The sequence below is a fragment of the Populus euphratica genome, unplaced genomic scaffold (assembly GCF_000495115.2).
Source record: "Populus euphratica unplaced genomic scaffold, PopEup_1.0 scaffold147.1, whole genome shotgun sequence".
Classification (NCBI taxonomy): domain Eukaryota; kingdom Viridiplantae; phylum Streptophyta; class Magnoliopsida; order Malpighiales; family Salicaceae; genus Populus; species Populus euphratica.
This window is the reverse complement of record NW_011500032.1, coordinates 104,546-124,256: the sequence shown is the minus strand read 5'-3', so window position 1 is coordinate 124,256 and position 19,711 is coordinate 104,546. Positions and strand designations below refer to the sequence as shown.

Here is a 19,711-nt window from a genome sequence, read left to right as displayed (position 1 = left end):
GAGAATAAGTAGGAGAAAGCGAAAAGAAAATTGGAGGAGATTGGTAGCTTCTCTTGCCCTCAAAACCCAGATTCTTCACTATAGATTTTTCTTCTCTTTTATTCCAATCTCTTTTATTATGTTTGGTTAGAGAATTAAACCAGATAGAACAAAAAAAGTAGTTTTTGAAACAAAAAAGACTAATTCATTTCTTGAAACTAGAGGGACTAATTTATAATTGACTCCTCAACATGATCACTTTACCTCCAAATCACACGCGCACACGCACACAGATATATATATATAATATGATTTATGAAACAATGAACACGGGTCAAGAGTTCATCTTTCTTGCTTATGCAAAAAGATTTACTGGATTATCACTTACTATAGTGATTCATGAAATCATTGCATTATATCCCATTTGTATCAGTAAAATTTTCCATTATAATAAAGTAAATACTCTGCATTAATTTCCCAACATATACCTACATCATGATCATTAAGAACCCCAGAAGCAACTCCTACCAACTGACTTGATGAAGCCATCATAATTGACACAAAAGGACAAAGATAGTAATGTGGAAGTCCCTGTACCTTGTGGAGTGGGGGAAATTTGGTGCAGCTGATACTTTCAATCTATATCTCAAGTACAATTATATTTGGTTCATGGTGACATGACCTGACTTCTGTCCCACTTTCTCACTGAGACAGCTTTGTCCCATCTGCTCACTAAATATTATCCTAAAATATCTCTGTTTTTATTTGCTTACTCTCCTTGTCAGGGTCAATTCCCTAGGGGGGTTTGGGTTCCAATTGCATACGCAAATTCGTAACCGTGACTAAAATTTTAGTTACCAAAATGTCTTTCACCAATTAACAATAGTAAAAGTCCATTCTCCTGTAGCAAATCAAATTTTGAAAATGATTCACAGGTTCAGTACATGTTATTTTCAGATACTCCCATTTAAGAGGATGCATACTTGCAGCTAACAGATGCAATTCAGGCTGATGCACAATTATGTTTTTGTCTCTGTAGCATGTGCTTATCCCCAGTTGAATAGATTACTATTTCATTTCTATAGTATTAGCAAAATTATGTGCTTATCACCAGTTTGAACGAAAACTTTCTATGATTTGTTTGTATGACATTGCTCATCAAGTTTATTGATTAGATTCGTGGTCAAACACGGTTAACGCAAAAAGGAAGTTTAATAGTGATAAGCACAAAGATATATTTGCAACTGGGTGTTTAATAACAGGATACATTTGTGGTACAGAAATAAAAAAGAAAATTGTTTGAAATAAAGGAAACAAATATATAAACATGTGGAACAAAGAGGGAATGTATCCTGATCATCATACTGTAAATCCACAAGCTGACAACTGGTTTGCTGAAACAAAGAAGTCTTTCGAGTGTACCTTAAAATAAAGGAGTGACGATGTTGAAGCTTTCGTATAATTTGATCTGTCTGGTGAGCGATGCTGTGTTGACTGAACTACTGTCCTACAACTTGGGGATCTCCCAAACATTTTGCTACAATCTCATTAGCTTTCTGTGATTCTGCACGTTCTTCTTGTTTCTTCTTTTCCCTGAAAGCCAAAAGCATCTTAGAAAACAGAACCACATGCAAGATGGGACAAACAAAAGAAGAAGAATGCTAGAACATATCTTGGAGGAATCAGTTTTAGACGTTATGGGCATTTGATGAACAATTTACATGGCTCAACATGGATATCATAGCAAGTTCACAACTAGATTGTTCGTATTATATAACAATGTACTTTGATTAAACATTTACTGTTTAAGTTTGATGAATACAAATTTTCTCCAGATTACAGTTTCCGACTCGCAAGAAGTTCTGTGCGTGTTATTTTCACGTACTCCCATTTTAAGAGGGTGCATATTTGCAGCTAAGAGATGCAGTCTAGGCTGCTGCACAATTATGTTTCTGTTTCTGGATTATGTTATAATCACCAGTGGAATAAAATAATATCACATACCATCATTTTTATGTCAAAGAAATTGTATGTAGAAAGGATGTAGATCTTTACCTATCTACATACTCCTTCAGTAACTCTTTCGCTTGAACCAATTTAGAAAGAAGGCCTCGATATACATCAAGGTCCCGATCCACACTTCTTTTATTGATGTTAAGTGCCGAACAAAGCTGTTGCATGGAAATTAAAAGGTAAATGTCAAACTATCAAGCAAAAATCTTTATTTCATAACAAAGTTCATTAAGGACTTTTAGCCAAATTAGAAATCCAACCACTTGAAATTAAAATAGGAAAATTCAAGTCCGAAATATCTGTTAATTGAAATACTACATGCATCATATCTTGTTCAAGGAACTGAATCTCCAATTGAAAACAACACTTTCTCAATTAAGAAGTCATGGTTCTCAAATATATGCAATAAGAAAGCATATGAAGCTCTTGAGCTCATGGAAGGAAAAATTAGCCCTAGGATGCCATTGAATTTATTACTTGGATATATTCACCATTAGAACTTTCAGTTGCTGAAGCTTCTTTTTTTTTTTTTTTTTTTTTTTTTGCTTCGTATTCATTTTGTCAGGCAGAAGCTGAAAGGATTTAAAGTCATAAAATGTCCCAAATACACAATTTTAAAATGTATCACATAATATCTTCACAATCTGCAAGAAGGTCTCATATAAATCCATATTCTCCAAACTTCTTGACACAACTAGATACTATACTGGAAATTTGGATCTCGGATTTGAGGGTAAAATGGGCTAAATTTATACACATGCAACTATAAATTGAAGCAAATTTTGGGAACTGAAGAATTTATGGATTTGATGAACTAAAAACAACATCCAAAACAATGAAAATGACTAGAAAACTAAAACTTTAAATATAATAGTAGAGCACTATATTACATAGATTGCAATAGAGAAGGAATGTAACAACCAACCTTTTCTAGTACTGTTGGTTCACTTGCATTTGACAGCTCAAGAAGACGAAATAACCCAACAGCAAAGAAACGGCTGTAGCTGAAATTCCCACTCGCAGCTCTTTCTGCAATGCCCTTTAATATCCCCTCAATTTCTCCTTCCTTAGATGAAAAGTCAACCAATGAACTATGAGTCTGAGCCCGAGCCCATTCTTCCAGCTTTTTAGCATCAATTCTGCAGACCAAAACATACAGAACTCTTCAACCCAAATGGTGATTCAAGTCAGGTCAGATAGAAAGGTAATTTTTAGACTTTGTTCAATGAAACTATTAATGATCTATATGATGTAACAATTATATTCTTTCAGTTTTCTGTTATGCAGATTAACAAAGGAATAAAAGAGAAAAATTTGACCACCAATATATTAACATCTTAAAAGCACCAGGCATCTCCAATTTTTCAAATGATCTGGCTAAGCTTTTCAAACGTTTCAGTTTCTGCTACGTTTGTCATTTATCTATCTTTATGTGCTGCCTGTATTTCTTTTCATTTCAATTGATTAAAAAAACTCAAATGATCTATATACAAAGGCAACAATGTTGATAAAAAAAATTCTTGAGAAAAATAATTGTAAATTATGCATAGAATAAGTTTTTTTTTCTCATGTTTCTTTGAAACCATCCATGAGAACCACCTAAGCCTTATTCTTGCAAACATCCAGCAATTATTTAAGTCTCTCCATCTAAATAAACAGAATTTTAAAGTGATTTGTGGTCTTCTGGTCTTCAGAAAACAAATGCCAATAATCAACACTAACAAATGTTTTCTTATTTCTCATGCAATAGTTTCATATATAAAAAATTATCATTCAGATGCTAAGCTTGAAAAAAGTGATACTCTCATAAAGCATTAACAGTCATTATTTACACTAATTCCTGTTTGAAAACTAAATTTAAATTGGGGAATTGAAATAAACAAAAAGACTTCCAGCAACAAAACCAAAGAAAAACTCAGAAAACAAGCCTGTATTGCTCCGGGTCCTCCTTCAATGCCTTGATGTAAGCCTGAAAAATGGCCTCTCGATCCTCATCACTCGGATACCCTTCCATGAGGTGATCAAACACAGTAACAAGACCAAGACCAAACACGGGATCATAAAGGTAAGTCTTCTTATACCTCATCAAATGTTGTTGTACTATCAACTCCTGCAAAACAGTATTATAGATACTCGGGATCGGTCTCTTGTACACCTTTAAGAAATTGGACTTCGTCTCGGATACCGTTGGTGGCACATCTGAAAACCCAATAAACCAAACAAACAACAAAACAAATCCACACACTATCATATGCTACATCAACAAACCTAAAAATTGCAGAATTAAAACCATAAACACAATAATGACAAGGAAAAATAAAATCTTTGACCACAAATTCTCAGAAACTACAATTAAGCATTAAAAACATACATATAAATTTCAAGTCTAAGTTTCCAATACCCACTAAGTGAAGCATTAATAGTTCAAAAAGAATACTAAAATATATTTACTTCATTTTGTTACTGAATCAATCACAAAATTAGTTCTTTTCAACTATTAAACAGAAATTTTCACTGAAGCAATTCATAAAAATAAATAAATAAATCCCGCTAATTCCTCATGAATGTGAAAAAATGAATCTATAATCAAACAATTGAATATTAAAAGCTTAACCTCCTAACTACACTAGCTTTCTACAACTTTTATTTCTATTTTCTCCCACTTTCTTAGCAACCAAACACAGAACAGAAAAAAAAATTAAAAAAAAATCAACAAGGACTACTATTTTTTATTTTTTTTTACCAGTGGAAGTGGACATGCAATGAATAGCCGTACGAGAAGTCGAATTCGAAGCTTTAACGCCAACATAGTGACACGAAAAAACCGACCGAAGTCGAAAACCTTCAAAACTTAAATTACGCGACGCTAAAGAGGACACGAAAGTGTTTCTCTCACTAGAAGATTGGCTTACAGCAGAGAATGATAGGGTAGTAATGGCAGTCATTGTTTATCGATACAAATGCGTGTTTTAATAGAGAGAAAATGAGAGAGTGTTTTCCCGGGAAAATTAAGTTATAGGGAAAGAAGAGAAAAACATGATTTGCATTTTCTTTGTTTGCTGTGTTTGGATTGAGAGAAAAGTAGAGAAACTGAAAGGTTAGAAATTGAAAGAGAGGCTTATCTTTAAAAAAAAAAAAAAAAACTATTTACCAATGAAGTTTGACACGTAATCTGTTGTTATTGGTTTGGGTTGTTGTATGGGTGTTCGCGGTATTTACCAATGAGTTACTTGGAAACAAAGAAAAGGAAGTCCATTGAAGATTTTTTTATTATCGGGTTACTTTGATACTGTAGTAGAAATTATATTTTAAAATTATTTTTATTTAAAAATATATGAAAATAATAATTGTTATTTTTAAAATTTTATTTTTAATATATACATGTCAAAACTTTTCAAAAACAGTAAAAAAAATAATTTAAAGCAAAACTTTTTTTTTGAAATTTTAATAAAAAATAAATTTAATTTCAATAACAAACAGATTCTAAGACTTTTTCTTTCTTGATGGTAAAGACGGGGGTGGTTGGCACATTTTTGTTTATATTTTAAGTATTTTTAAAAAATATTTTTAGTTAAAAAAATATTAAATTTGTATGCTTTATAATAATTTTAATTTATTGATATTAAAAATAAAAAAATTATTTTAATATATTTTTAATAAAAAAACTATTTTAAAAATCACATTATACCACAATCACAGACAACTTCCCAGCAAGTACTCATCTTCTCAGGTTGTGCTTACAATACTTGTAAAGATGGCAATTTGATTTGATTTATTGGGTATTTATAATAGTTGTAAAAGTTATTGTAGGGTTTGATATGGGTCATGGGACAAGCATCTAGCTATAAGAAAAAAAAATGATCCACACCCAACTAAGTTGACCTTTATTTTTTAAAAAAAAAAAATAAATAATATCATTTTGATTATTTTAAAAAGAAAAAAGATTAACCTTAGATTTTAATTAGATTAATGTGTCAATCCAAGTTTTTAATTAGATTTAGGTAAGCTTTTCCTTTTTCTTTTGTTTTTTTAATCCAAACTAGGTTTCAGATAAGCTAAATCTCATGTTGACTTATAAAAGTAATCTGGGTTTTATAACTAACTATGAATTTATATTATTTATTCTAAATAGATTTAGATTGAGTTGAGTTTAAACTTGATTTTGGTTAACTTGCAAAGCCACTCTTCTATAGCGATGGATGAAGAAATTCACTACATCCTTTAACCCAACCCGTACCACACTTGATATTTTAATTTTTTTATTATTAGTTTACAAAACGAATTACATGATTCATTTAGTTTCTCAAACTAATCAATGAGTTATTTTTTCCCTTTTCATGTTTTTTTTAATTTATTTTATTTATTAAATAAAAAATACATAATATAAAAATATTTTAAAAACAAATAAATATTAAATTAAATATGATCCCTTACCAACCATCTATCAATGGCGTCTAGGTAATGGTCAAAGAACTAATTAACTCATTTGATAAAATCAGATACATAGTTATTTCATACCTCAGAGCTTGATAAGGTAACTTGAAATTAAGATAATTTTAAGCTCTAGCAATGTCCAAAAATATAAAATAAAAATATAATTGTAATTTGGACCTAAGTGACCTATAGAGTCAACTTAAACTCGAATAACCTATTAAATTAACCCGAAACCTATATGATCCATTGTAACCTGTTAAAAACCTGATTTTTATTTTAACAAATAAAAAAATTAATTTTCCAATACTTATTTGCTTAGAGGTGGCGCAAATTCTCCAGGGTGATTGTTTTAATAAATGAAAAAAATCAATTTTCAAATACCTATTTATTATAAGGTGGAACAAGTTATTGCAGGAGATTGTTTGCCCCCCAGAACAAGCCAATATTTTTGCCTTGTTACAAACACGAGCCTCACTTTTTTTTTTTTGGTGGGTGATCTCAAAACAAAGCATCTAAAATAATGGTTTTATTTTAAAGGTAAAACCAAATTACTATCAAAGACAAGAGCTGGGCGTTGCCTCGTGTCTAGGAAGACAATTAAAAAAGAAAATATTTATTCAATCTAATATTATATATAAAAATCTTTTAATTTTTTTATTAATTTACTTTAAAATTCATTATATAAATATTAAAAATTTTATTTTTTAATACAGAATTGGAAGCCCATTAATATATATATTTTATATTAAAAAATTATACATTTTTCAATGTAAAATAAAAAATCTTTTAAAATAATCTTTTAAATTTTATTATTTACAATATATATAATTTAAATCCCCATTAATTATTTTTTAATAATTCTATGTAAAATATTAAATTTATATATATATATATATATATATATATAAATTTTTCTAAATTGACCCAATCGGTTAGCCATGTCACCCCTAGATTAGATCTAATAATTATAATTTACCATATAACATATTTTCAACCCATTCCACTCCTCTCATTTTCGCTTTACTGTAAAATCAAATTCCTAAAACATTATTGTTTCCTTCGATTCTTTTTTTATTTGGTTACACTAGAACTCTTTGATTAGTATTAGACATGTTTGTTTGCAGGAATTGTTTCCTTATTTTTCAAGGCATAAATTATGATATACTCTCTTTGACTAGATTAAAAATAGAATCTTTATGTATAAAAAAATATTAGATAGTTTAAAAAAAATATGATAACGATGGTAAATTCATTGTGCATCTAGATACATGTAACTATTTACTATAATAGTATAATTATCACTTTACTTTTTTACAAAATAATCAATAAACTTGCTACTGAGGTAATTTTTTTTTTATTAGGGTCCATTAGTGTTATGAAATTAATTAAAGACAATTAAGTCCTTTTAATAATTATATTGGCATACTACCCTAGAAAACAGGTTTTTTAACGTGGACAATTCAATCTTTATATGTTTTAAAAAGTGTAAAGATTACAGTATTCTTGAACACAAAACATTGCTAAGTTCACATTTAGGGGCTTATTTATCTTTCAAAATTGACTCTCTTTTTTTTTGTAATAAATAAATTGATTGGATGACTTTTTCTTAAACACAAAGATTTGGCCTTTTAGTTATTATAAATATTTAAAAAAAAAAAGGTTATTGGATGACAGTGTCCCTGTCCAGATGTCGCATTCCAGGACGGCGTTCAAAGCACCCTACCATTCTTTTTTTTGCTAGCGCCACGTGTATAAATATGGAGGCATTCTGGTTTAGCTGTGATGGATTTTTTTTCTTCTCTTTTTTTCTTTTTAAAAAATAATAGTGTCACTTAATTATTATTTTTATAATTTAATCCTTGACATTTTAATTTTATTTTTTTAATTTCACCCCTTGTTATTTATTTTTATTTAATTTTTATATTAAATTTGATTTTCAGTATTTTGATTACATATTTTTTCTAATTTTTTTCTAATTAAATTTTATTTTTAATTTTATCTCTCAATATTTAATTTCAAATTATTTTTATATTAAATTTATTCTCTATTTTTTAATTTTTATTTCATTTTTTAGATCCTTTTTTAATTGTGTTTTTTTTTTAAATTTTATTCTTTAATATTTTAACTATTTAAAATTTTTATTTATTATTTTTTAGAGTTTACTATTTATACGATTAGTCCAAGGCTTATGACTAGGGTCATTAGTTTTGAAAGTTAACATGTGTTAAATTTGATTTTTTTATAAATTAATTTTTTTAAAAAATTTATCATTCAACATTTGATTTATCAGAGAAAAATATTCGTGTTTCTTTTTTCATTTTCATAATTTTTTATACAGGGTTATCCTAATATTATGTCCATGATCGAAAGGTTAGAAGGTTAATCTGAATTGACTTGGATTTTTTTTTATTTTTTAATTAATTGTTTTTAGTTTTACCCTCAAATATTTAATTGTTTAATAATTAAATTTCATAATTTTATTTAGTATTCGCTTAATTAGGTTATCTTCATATCACAACTAAATTATAAATTTAACATGTTAATCCTAATGAATTTGAATCAAAATTTTATTTTATTTTATTTTATTTGTTTTAGGTTGCCAGTTTTTTTTATCAATTTATTCATGTTTGTTACATTTATTTAAACTAATCAAACTTATTAAACAAAATTAAGTTAATGAATGTACTTTAAATTTTTTTAGTTTTTTTGGTAACGCTTGTTTGCATTCCCTAAACATTTTTTTTTCTATGTTGAAAAAAATTTGGGTCTGTCCGTGGCATAGTTCATCCCCTATTTAGTCCATAACTATCCATGGATCCAATTTTTGTGTCGGTGGGTCTGAAGTAAATTTTGTATTTTGGACTGGACGCATTCAAAATGTAACAAAAACTTGGCCCAAGTTTGGTCCATGAACAGCTATCATAGTTACCAATTGAAATTGGGCCAACTAAATGATTATCACTGGGCTTTACTATCTCTAATAGGTATTCTAGCATATTTGGGCTTCTGGCCTTTCTTGTCTTTTAGGTGCCTGTTCCTTGCCCCCACTGCTTCCCGGTGCTACGGGGAGTATTTGTTCTAACAGAAATCGATTTATGATGGTTAAGAATGTAAGGTTTCTATTTCTATTTTTTAAAATATAAAATATAAAATTATTAGTTTGCTAATAAACCAAAAAGACGAAGAGAAGATATTTTTAAAATTATCTGAAAATGAAATTAACTCATGATTATACATAAATTAAAAATACATCAATTTATTTTTAAAATTTAATTTTTAACCTAAATTTATATTTAAAATAATGATAATCCAACTTATCTAAACTTGACAGAATATTAGATCTAAATAGTACGAGTATAGCTTACTTTCAAGCCAAGCATCCTTAAAGTTTGAACACTGAGTTTAAAATAATCAAGGATATGGTAATATGTCAGACTTAATATCTTTAGATTCAGTTACATATTAAATTTAAATAAATATAAGTCTAGTTATTGCTAGACTCAATATTTTTGGATTCAACTACGTACTTAGTCTAAACAAACATGAGTTTAATGAGCTGTTAGATTCAATATCTTTAGATTTAGTCATGCGATAAGCCCAAATAAATATAGGTCTGACGAGCTGCTAAACCCAACTTCCTTCAACTACATGCAGGGTTGAAGTACATATAGGTTTAATGAGCTGTCAAACCCAATGTCATTAGGTTTCATTATGTGATAAACTCAAATAGACATGAATCTTGCAAGTTATTAAACCTAATATCATTGGATTAGGTTAAGCGCAGAGTCTAAATAGACATGAGTTTGATAAGCTACTAGACCTAATATTCTTAAATTTAGCTATATGTTAAACCCAAACAGACAAGGACTAACGAGCTACCAGACCTAATTTTCTTGGATTTTGCTATGTACTGAACCTAAACAAACAATCGGGGTGACAAGCTGATAGATCTAATATGATTGAGTTCAACTATATATTGAGCCCATGCAGACATGGGTCTAGCAAGTTATGAGATTCACCACCCATGAGGTTTGTATAGTGCTAAATTTAAGTGGATACAAGCTTGATGGTCATTATAAATCTCATGCTAGGCTATGAGATTTTATTTATTTATTTTGATGATTTTTAATATAAAATGTTAATGTCATGAACACTCATCTCTCTAAACTCCTAAGTATATAAATGTCTTCTAAGGATCTATTATATTTTTATTTCTATTAATATTATGTAAGAAATATATATTCTTCATTAATATGACATACGTGATATTTATTATTTATTAATGTTAATATGAGAAAATGACTCTTTAATCCCTCTATTCCAACAACATGACAAGGTTCAAGGATTTTAAATATCCCTTAAATTATCCAGATAAAAAGGTTCACAAGTTTTATTATCAAAATATTCATACATTTATTATACTAAAACAAGAAAAAATATTTTTGTTTTTGGAATTAATTTATAGATCATTCTCTCATTTATTATAATCTTTTATAGTTTATTCTCTTATTTATTTAACCTCGTACTAAAAATAACTTATTTTATTTCTATATAAAAGAAATATTTTGCAAGTGTCGGGCTTTTTATCTACAACCATCTATTTTTTAAGATCTAAAAAAAAATATTGACCTAAAGATATCACTACCTATTATCCAAACATTAAATAAATATACCGAGTTTTAGAAAATCATGACATATACCAATAGAATAAAAAGAGAGACACACACACGGGGTTCAGCTGATTTCTTAGGTCGAACTCAATTAGGATGTACGTGAACATGGAACCGCTGTCTGAGAGAGAAACAGCCTTTCTTCTCAGGAGTCCTCTCACTGTAATGGTAGATATTAATGCTAAAACTGAGAGGTACTTGGATGCCATTTTCTTTGAGTAGATGGTCTTTGTCCAAAAATAAATGCGTATTGCTTAAGTTACAGCTTACATGAAGGCGATTTTCAGTGTCTTCTAGTGCACGATTGCTTTGCTGTTCTGATGCGTACACTTTTATTTGTATTTAGATAACCAGAGAAAGGCAAAATAATTCCATCAAATAATTGAAATGAGAAGGGATTTAAATGGCAAAATGACAACTACAAAAAGAAAAATGAAGATTGATTTGGTCAAGATATACATATTGTCATTTTTGTTTAGATTAGATAATATTTTAGAATCAACTTGGGCACATGAAGGTTTGTTTTTATCACAAAAAATATATATTTCTTGAAAGCAAATCATCGCAGTCATGTTTAAAGTATAAATATCAGACCCAGTTTGGGAATCGTCCCATCAAAGGGTCTTGGTCATGAGTTAATTATTAGGATAATTATTTTTATTAAAAAGAATGATGTTTTGTTATTTTTTTAAATAAATCATCGATATTTGCTTGATTGAGATGCAGCGAGTTTCATCAAACTATAAATTTTGTTATTAGGATATTTTTTTAAACAAATCATTAGATTTTGCTAAATTAATATTTTTTTCCACTTAATTTAAAACTCGGTTTTAATCAAACTATAAATTATAGATTTTGATGTTGAATTTAGTTTTAACGCTATAATTTAAAGAAAATATGAAAATATATATTATCAGAAAACTTGTTTATGAACTTTTTTCATGACCTTGTGGCTGAAATACGTGCTCCAGTACTCAACCAACAACCTGGTTAATTTATAGAATTAACTGGAACAGAAAACAAGAAGAAAGGAAGGAAGCAAGTTGCAACTTAGAGCCATGGCCAGCTTCCCCACGATTATGTGTCGATCTTATCCAACTGACTTTTCATGTATCCATCCCCATGCTATCCATTGATTCACGTGGTTATATGCCTTCTGCTCCAATGACAGTGGAAGTAACGTGCTTGATATCTTTTAATAATCAGCAACAATCTTGACGGACTGTTTTCTAACTATAAAGCTAGAGAGAGAGAAAACTTTCAGTGATCTACAGTTCAAGGGACAAAAAGATACACCAAAAGAAGCTTGGAGCAGCAAGGAAAGATCTTAAGATGGATAAAGAAACAAATTTTATGTCGAGTCATGTTTTCCAAAGAATCTTGCTAGCTACAAGCATATAAAATGTTATTCCTGTACATCAAAATGAAGTTTTTGCTGGACAGATTCTCCAATGCTGTGATAGATTTAGAATCTTTCACTAAAAAAATTGTAATGGTGGTCACCCGAGACACATCAACTACATATGCCTTGATTTGATAAAATTACATCTATAGAATAGTATTTAAACTTGACTTGATGAAGCATGCATGTTGATTAGATGATCCAGGTTGAAGTTTATTTTGAATTGTTCTGAACATTGAATTAGCTAAATCCTGGTGACTTTGTAATCTAACCCGGTCAAATTTAGGGGAGATTTAGCCGGGTTAACTGTAAGGAATTTTTTATCAAAAAACTTAAATAATATTGTTCTTGATAAAAATAATTAATTTGAGTTGATAAAAACATCAAATTATCAATTTTTTTCTATATATAACCCAGTAATTTAGATTTTAGACGGACTGATAAGATAGATGGAGTAATAGAATTTCTTAAGGCACCAGGTATGTATGGATGTTATGAGTCTAAAGTCTCGCGCCAGGAACTTAGACCAGCTTGTCATCTCTATTTTTCATGCAAAAGAGAAGAAACAACATAGGACCTCCATTAATGTCCTAGTTACCTGTATAATTTAAGGAAAAATAATTCCTTCCGGCTCATGTTGGAAGAACTAGGTCAATACATGTAAAAAATTCTCGTAGACACAAAGAAACATAATAAAAAAATAGATTTATCACGAGAAACAAATGCTAAGAGAAAACATTCATTTACTCTTTCAATGTCATGAAATTTATGGATAGAAGAAAGATTTCTTCAACCCATTTCTATGTTTTTTTTTTCTCCAGTCCATGTTGGAAGTAATTGAGCATGTATGCCAATTATAGTTTTTTTTTTTAAATCAAAGTAATTCCAAGAAAAAATACTTTTAAATAAACTTCTGAAAACTGTAGTGTGTTACTTAACTAAATATTTTTAAAATTGTAATTGATGTAAATCACTGAACACACCACATTACATAAACAAATAAAGCCTATATATATATTGAACTCTAGTCTCAAAGCTCCCCCACTAGTCAATAACTAGATCAGCTACTTGACATCCTTCCACTCCAGCTCTGCTCTACTCTACTCTACTCTTATAGAGTAGAATTTACATCTCTCTTCCTCTCTTCTCTGAAGTTCTTGAAACAAACAGGAGTACTTCCTACACACACACACAGAAAATTAAGCATCTATGTGCTTGAGATCCATCAGCAAGGAATAGTTCCATCCAGCTGGTTCCCAAAGGATGGAAAGTGCTAAAGACAAAGCCCCTAAAACTGACCTCAAGGAGGCTGCTTCATCTAAGCAAACGATAAGCTTTTCAGGTAATTTCAGTTTTAATGAGCTCAATAAATCTGGTAAAAATAGTGAAGATAACAAGCTTAAACAGGCAGAGGAGTCACTGAGGACTGTGATGTACTTGAGCTGCTGGGGTCCTAACTCCTAACTGATGAGCAATCCGATTTGCGAAAGCTGGCCTAGATGTTGCTTAGAAGCTTATGTACACAGAGCCTATAATGTACATGTAATATTTCTGAAGTAAGTCAACGTCTATGACTATCGTTTTTTTTTTTCTGTTCCTTGTTCCTTCAAGATCATATATATATAATCTATCGAACCAGATGAGAAATTATCACGATGGGAATTGCTAAGAGGATAAATGGAAGCAATGATCATGTGTTTAAGCAAAGAACACAGATTGGAACTATTAAGGTGCTAGTGCAATGTGGTACCTACATGTTTGACAAAACTATCTTGCTTGTAAGATATGCTTTACCCTGATGGTGATGGGGAGGCCATAGAACTAGGAGAGGAATTTTATGCTGATCAGTAACGCAACATGATCTATTGATCAAAACATCACTCAAAATCAACAATTTCAAGATATATAACAATAAGGTTCAATTAGGAGATATTATCTCTAGTAAAGACAGGCATCAAACCATCATGCATCGCACAAATAGACTTTTCATCTATATATTCAAACCATCATGCATCGCACAAATAGACTTTTCATCTGTTGGATAATACTAAGGTATAGTACAGTTTTCTTTTTTTTTTGATAATCGAGATATTATTTATGCAACCAGTTTATTATTACAACTATGATAAAAAATTCAAAATATTAAAGTATTGTACGGTAAAAACAAAAAGACAAAACATTTTCAACCGCACCGCTATACAATGCCAAGCATGGTAATAGTTGTTAGGATTGTGATTTAAAAAATATTATTTTATAAAAAATATTTTTAGTTGAGATTAATTTAAAAAAATATATATTTAATTAAAATTATGGTTAAAATTAAGGTTAAATAAAAATTAGTTTAACGTGTTTGGTTAAAAAAATATTTTTCAAATTAAGGTTATAAAATAATTAAATATATATATATATATATTAATATTGATTATTTTTAATTTAAATATTGTAGATTTAAGTACTGTTATTACATCATAAAATAAATAATATTGATATCAAATATTTTTTATTATTCCATTAAACTATATACAATTTCATCACGTACAAAATTAATCAAATAAGGACTATATTTTTCATAATTTCTTAAGCGTGCAATAACAAAAATTAAATTTTTTGTTACGTCATCAAATGATCGCCTTCTAATTTTTTAAATAAAACATAATTACAAATAAAATAAAAATTAAATTTTTTTAACTGGGTCGGACCCGGCAAGAGCATAATTGGACTTGCGATTAAATTCTGCAAATGCTACATCATTAAATGATCTCCTTCTAATCTATATAGTATTATTAAATAATATTAAATACTTGTTTTTTTGAGTAAAATATAATTTTTTAAAAATATATTTTTTAATATAAGTTATTTATCTGTTATTGTTCACATAAAGAATACCAAGTAAAATTCACTTGGATGAACAACGTCCAGGTGAATTATCATCTGGGTATATTATTCACTTGGAGCGAATAGTGACCAGGTAAATTATATTCACTTGAAATCAACATTTCAACAAAAATATATATGGGTCTCGTATGAAAAGTCAATTAAATTTTATATTATTAAACTTAATGTTTACATAATAAATTTTAAAATTAGAAGTTACTGTGACTAAAAATATGTACCAACATGGAATAATGGTTTAACAAATAGATATAGAAGCACTGTCACTCTGAAGACTTCACAACATGTCTGAATGCATAGATAATCTTTAGTTTTGCAATTTATTAGAAGGCTCATTGTAAGGCAAAATTAGGGGACAGACTTCCACTAAATTAGGTACTCAACCAATATTCATTTTTTAGATTACTTGAGAAAGGGACTTCAGCAAAGAAGTACTGTTATCTTGACTAGCATCCAGCTAATTCTCCCCTCTCTGAAAGATCGCAGTTTCTAGTCTCGCTTGTAACAAAATAAATAAATAAGTGAATTTATCTACTAAATATCCGCAATAATTATTAATAATATTCTAAAAAACACGAGGAAAGTATTGTAGATTTTTCCACGCTTTTATCTTCGTTGAACTTATATATTATAATTATAATAATAACAACATATAACTGTTTTTTTTTCTTTTTTAATTTTTTTCCATTTTTATTTTTTTCTGTTTTTATGTCCTATAAGTTTTTTTTTTGTGTGTTTTTCTAATTTAGTTTATTAATGTTAATTTTTTTATTTAGTTATTATATTTTTATGATGCATATATCGAGTTTGAATTACTCAGAATTTTTGCTTTTCTTTTTTTTAATTAATTATTTTATTTTATTTAGTTTGTTAATATTAATTTTTTTAATTATCACACTTTCATGACACATATTCGGACTTGACGGGTTAACTTGTTAATTTTTTTTATTTAATTATCAAACTTTTATGATGTAAATTCTAGATTTGATAAATTAACCTGATTTGAAATGTTAACCAAGTTAATTCAGAATTTTTTTTTATTAGTTTTTTTATTGGTTTTTTTATTAATATTATTATTAATATTATAAATATTACTCTTGAGTCAGACATTGTAGCTAAACCCAAGACTTTTAGATACTTGCGTATAGAAAAATCTAACACTTTTAAATCTTAGTTACACACACACATATATATATATATATAATTTATATAAAAAAAATTAATCTATGGTATTAGTAAGTAATGTAACTAGTATAAAGCTACATCTTGTACTTTATTTAATTTTCTCTTGATCATACAACAAAATTATGATCCTAGAAGAACAAATTCTCGCAAAAAAACCATGCTAACATCATTTTTTTTTTAAAGAGGTTAGTTTGGAAAAATTATAGTTATTAAATGTGATAAGAAACTTGAGTTTTTTAGATTATAGGATCTATTTGAATGTCACGTCAATTTAAATCAATTATTTTATTTAAAATATTATTTTTTTATTAAATTTTTTGGAGTTGGCTCAATCAAATTCATGTAAATTTAATCATTAACTAAATCACGGGACAATTCGATCAATTTGCTGGTCATCAAGTTATTCTAAATCAATTACTTTATTTAAAATGATACTATTTTTATTTTTTTAAAAAAATTATATAAAGCTGACTTAATCGGTTCACCTAAAAATTTAGCCACGTTCATCAAATCAATCAAGTTTGGCACATTCAATGTACAATCAAATTGAAATAAAACCCGACCTAAATTGCTGGAGCATCAAGTCGGCCAACCAAGCGTTTCAGAAGCATGGAATAAACTAATTATTAAAATTCGGGATTTCCATAGGTCTCTGGTTTTGAAGTTTTTGGAAATTTGAAGATTGAGAAAGCATCATCTTCGATCGTGTAATCGAATAGTGTAGGGTGTTGGATTCAACCGAAATAAATAAATAACAAAAACAAATACCATGAAACTAAAGATTTATACAGCAAAATTCTATAAGATTTAAATAATATTTCAAAGAACAACAGAATATTAATTGGTGTACAGTGAAATACGAGAAATTAACAAAACCAGTACACATTTATCCAAAAACCAAAACCAGTACAAGAAATGAGATGCATAACATTCTCAGCCTTTTCAGCTTCCCTCAGCCTTCGCTTCTCACCAACAGTACCAGCCTTCTTCCTGGGTTCAGTGGCACCGGAAACCCATCTAAACTGAGTGCAACTTTCGGATTCTGGTCTTGGTTTTGCCTGAGGATGCATCATCGTCCCTCTAGAATTCTGGTCTTCTAGGCCTTGAACTGCTCTAAAACAATTCCTGCTTATGTACCTTAGACTCATGTTTGTTGGCCTGTAAACGTCAGGACTAAACCCTGTGATTAATGACCGAAACGTTTGGCCCGATGGAAAAATTAGGCGATTTGGTTCTGCTACTAGCCAGAATACGGTGTCTTTTCAAAAGGGTTTCTTCAACAGAAGCAATTCTGGTAAGCCAAGCAAAATCACGATTTAAATAAATCTTTCAGATTAGGAAAATTGCAATTAATGAGCTCGTTACTGCGATTTCTTAAAGAGACCACATAAAACCTGTGCATATATATGGAAAGGTTGGGAACCTTGGGATACCATTCATTTTTTTCCTTCTTTTTAGAATTATTAGATTGGTTTTTTTGTTTGTTAATTCGAAGGATATTAGCATCGTCCTTAGAATTATTTGACTTGGCGTCTCTAGGTGTTTTTTTTGGCTTTTTATCTTATCAGAAATGTTAGATGGGGGATTGATATATTTATTTTTTTTCAACTTGATTTTTTTTTATATTAATCTTGAGGTGTTTTGAGCTAAGAGATTAGTTTGAGTTTATTAGAGTATTTGTTAGGTTTTTTTAAATGATAATAGATTAAAAATATATTTTTAGCCAAAATCACCAATCTTGAATTTTTTGATCACCTCTCCGGTAGTTGGGTTGTGGACTTTCAAATCACATGTTATTTTATTATTATTTTTTATTTAAAAAATGTTAGGCCACGACCAACCAAAAAAATGTGGGTGCGGGCTTGGCCTTGCAAGCCTCCACACCTAGTGTTTTTATTTTACGAGCCAGGCGCGAAAACCCATCTAGGAGACCTGGTCTTTTTTAAGAATATTTTTCTAACATTTAGGTGCAATTTTCTTAAAAGTTGATTAATTACAAATATATAAAATATATTTAGATATTATTTTATTTAGTATCATTCAATTTTTTCTTTGTTTTTAAATAAAATTATAAAAAAATTTAGAAACACGGTTTAACTTTCCTCAAGTTTATTTATTTTTATGTTTTAAAAATAAAAATTTTTAAATTTTTTTGGTTTAAATTAATTTTTTTGATATTTTTATGTTATTTTGATGTGAAAAATAAATTTTTTAAAATAATATTTTAATATATTTATAAATAAAAAATATTTTAAAAAATAAACAATAATATAATACTGAAGAGATCAAAACCACACATGCGACCAGAGTGTGCCACCCATTCCCATTTTTGCCACATCTATTAAAGAATAGAGTAGCAGGCAGTTTAGTGGAAAATGGTGTGTCCATTATTGGTTGCTTTACTCTAATGGCTACATTATTCTGTCCAATCTCACTATCAAAGTGTGACCAAAACCCATATTTCTCCTTGTATAATTGACTGGTAAAATGGTTGTGCATGGTCAAGAAAGTCATTATGGCAAAACAAGATACTAAACTTTTGCTTTACCTGGGGCCAAAGCCACTGCCATCTAGCTATAGCTGATGGTTTCTAGTTTCTTGTATCTACTCCTCACTTTCACTCACTACGTATCGTCACCCTCTATAAATAAAACTCCATTGCAATCCATTATTCCTACATACAGCCATCTACCTAAAAGAAAGAGGAGATTTTTAGGTTTAAAGGAGAAAATATGAGCACATCAAGAAAGGCTTGGATTGTGACAGTTAGCATTGGTGCTGTTAAGGCTTTGAAGGACCAGGGCTTTTGCAGGTGGACCTACACCATAAGATCATCACACCAACATGCCAAGAATAACATGAGGCCAACACCTCAGGCCAAGAAGCTTTCTTCTTCATCTTCTTCTATGGTTTCAAGCAAATTGAGGAAATCAAGCCAATCCGAGGAGTATTTGAGGAAAGCCATGTACTGGGGTTGTTGGGGTCCGTATTAATTAAGAAGTTCGACGTGAGAAGCTAGCTCAAGACTCATATAAGAGTGTTTGTTATCGTGTATTTCTTGGGGTTGAGGTTTGAAAAAAATAATCATGTTTTAGTCTTGTTTAAATTAAATAGGTACGTGGTTAAGATTGTTGTA

At 29.2% G+C, this 19,711-nt stretch overlaps 1 protein-coding gene and 1 long non-coding RNA gene across 2 annotated transcripts; one reads left to right on the top strand and one right to left on the bottom strand.

The window, feature by feature from the left end:
• Positions 1–1,184: 1,184 nt before the first annotated feature.
• LOC105142508 (protein THYLAKOID FORMATION1, chloroplastic-like) lies at positions 1,185–5,127 on the bottom strand. The gene is made up of 5 exons (XM_011050169.1): positions 4,736–5,127; positions 3,921–4,191; positions 2,918–3,131; positions 2,035–2,150; positions 1,185–1,572 (listed from the first exon to the last, which is right to left on the bottom strand). Exons 1-5 carry the CDS (start codon positions 4,935–4,937, stop codon positions 1,479–1,481), a joined length of 897 nt encoding a protein of 298 aa, XP_011048471.1. The 5' UTR covers positions 4,938–5,127; the 3' UTR covers positions 1,185–1,478.
• Positions 5,128–13,489: 8,362 nt separating this feature from the next.
• On the top strand, positions 13,490–14,108 carry LOC105142507 (uncharacterized). The gene is made up of 2 exons (XR_845568.1): positions 13,490–13,840; positions 13,906–14,108. It is a non-coding gene; the product is annotated as an uncharacterized LOC105142507 (long non-coding RNA).
• Positions 14,109–19,711: the final 5,603 nt, after the last annotated feature.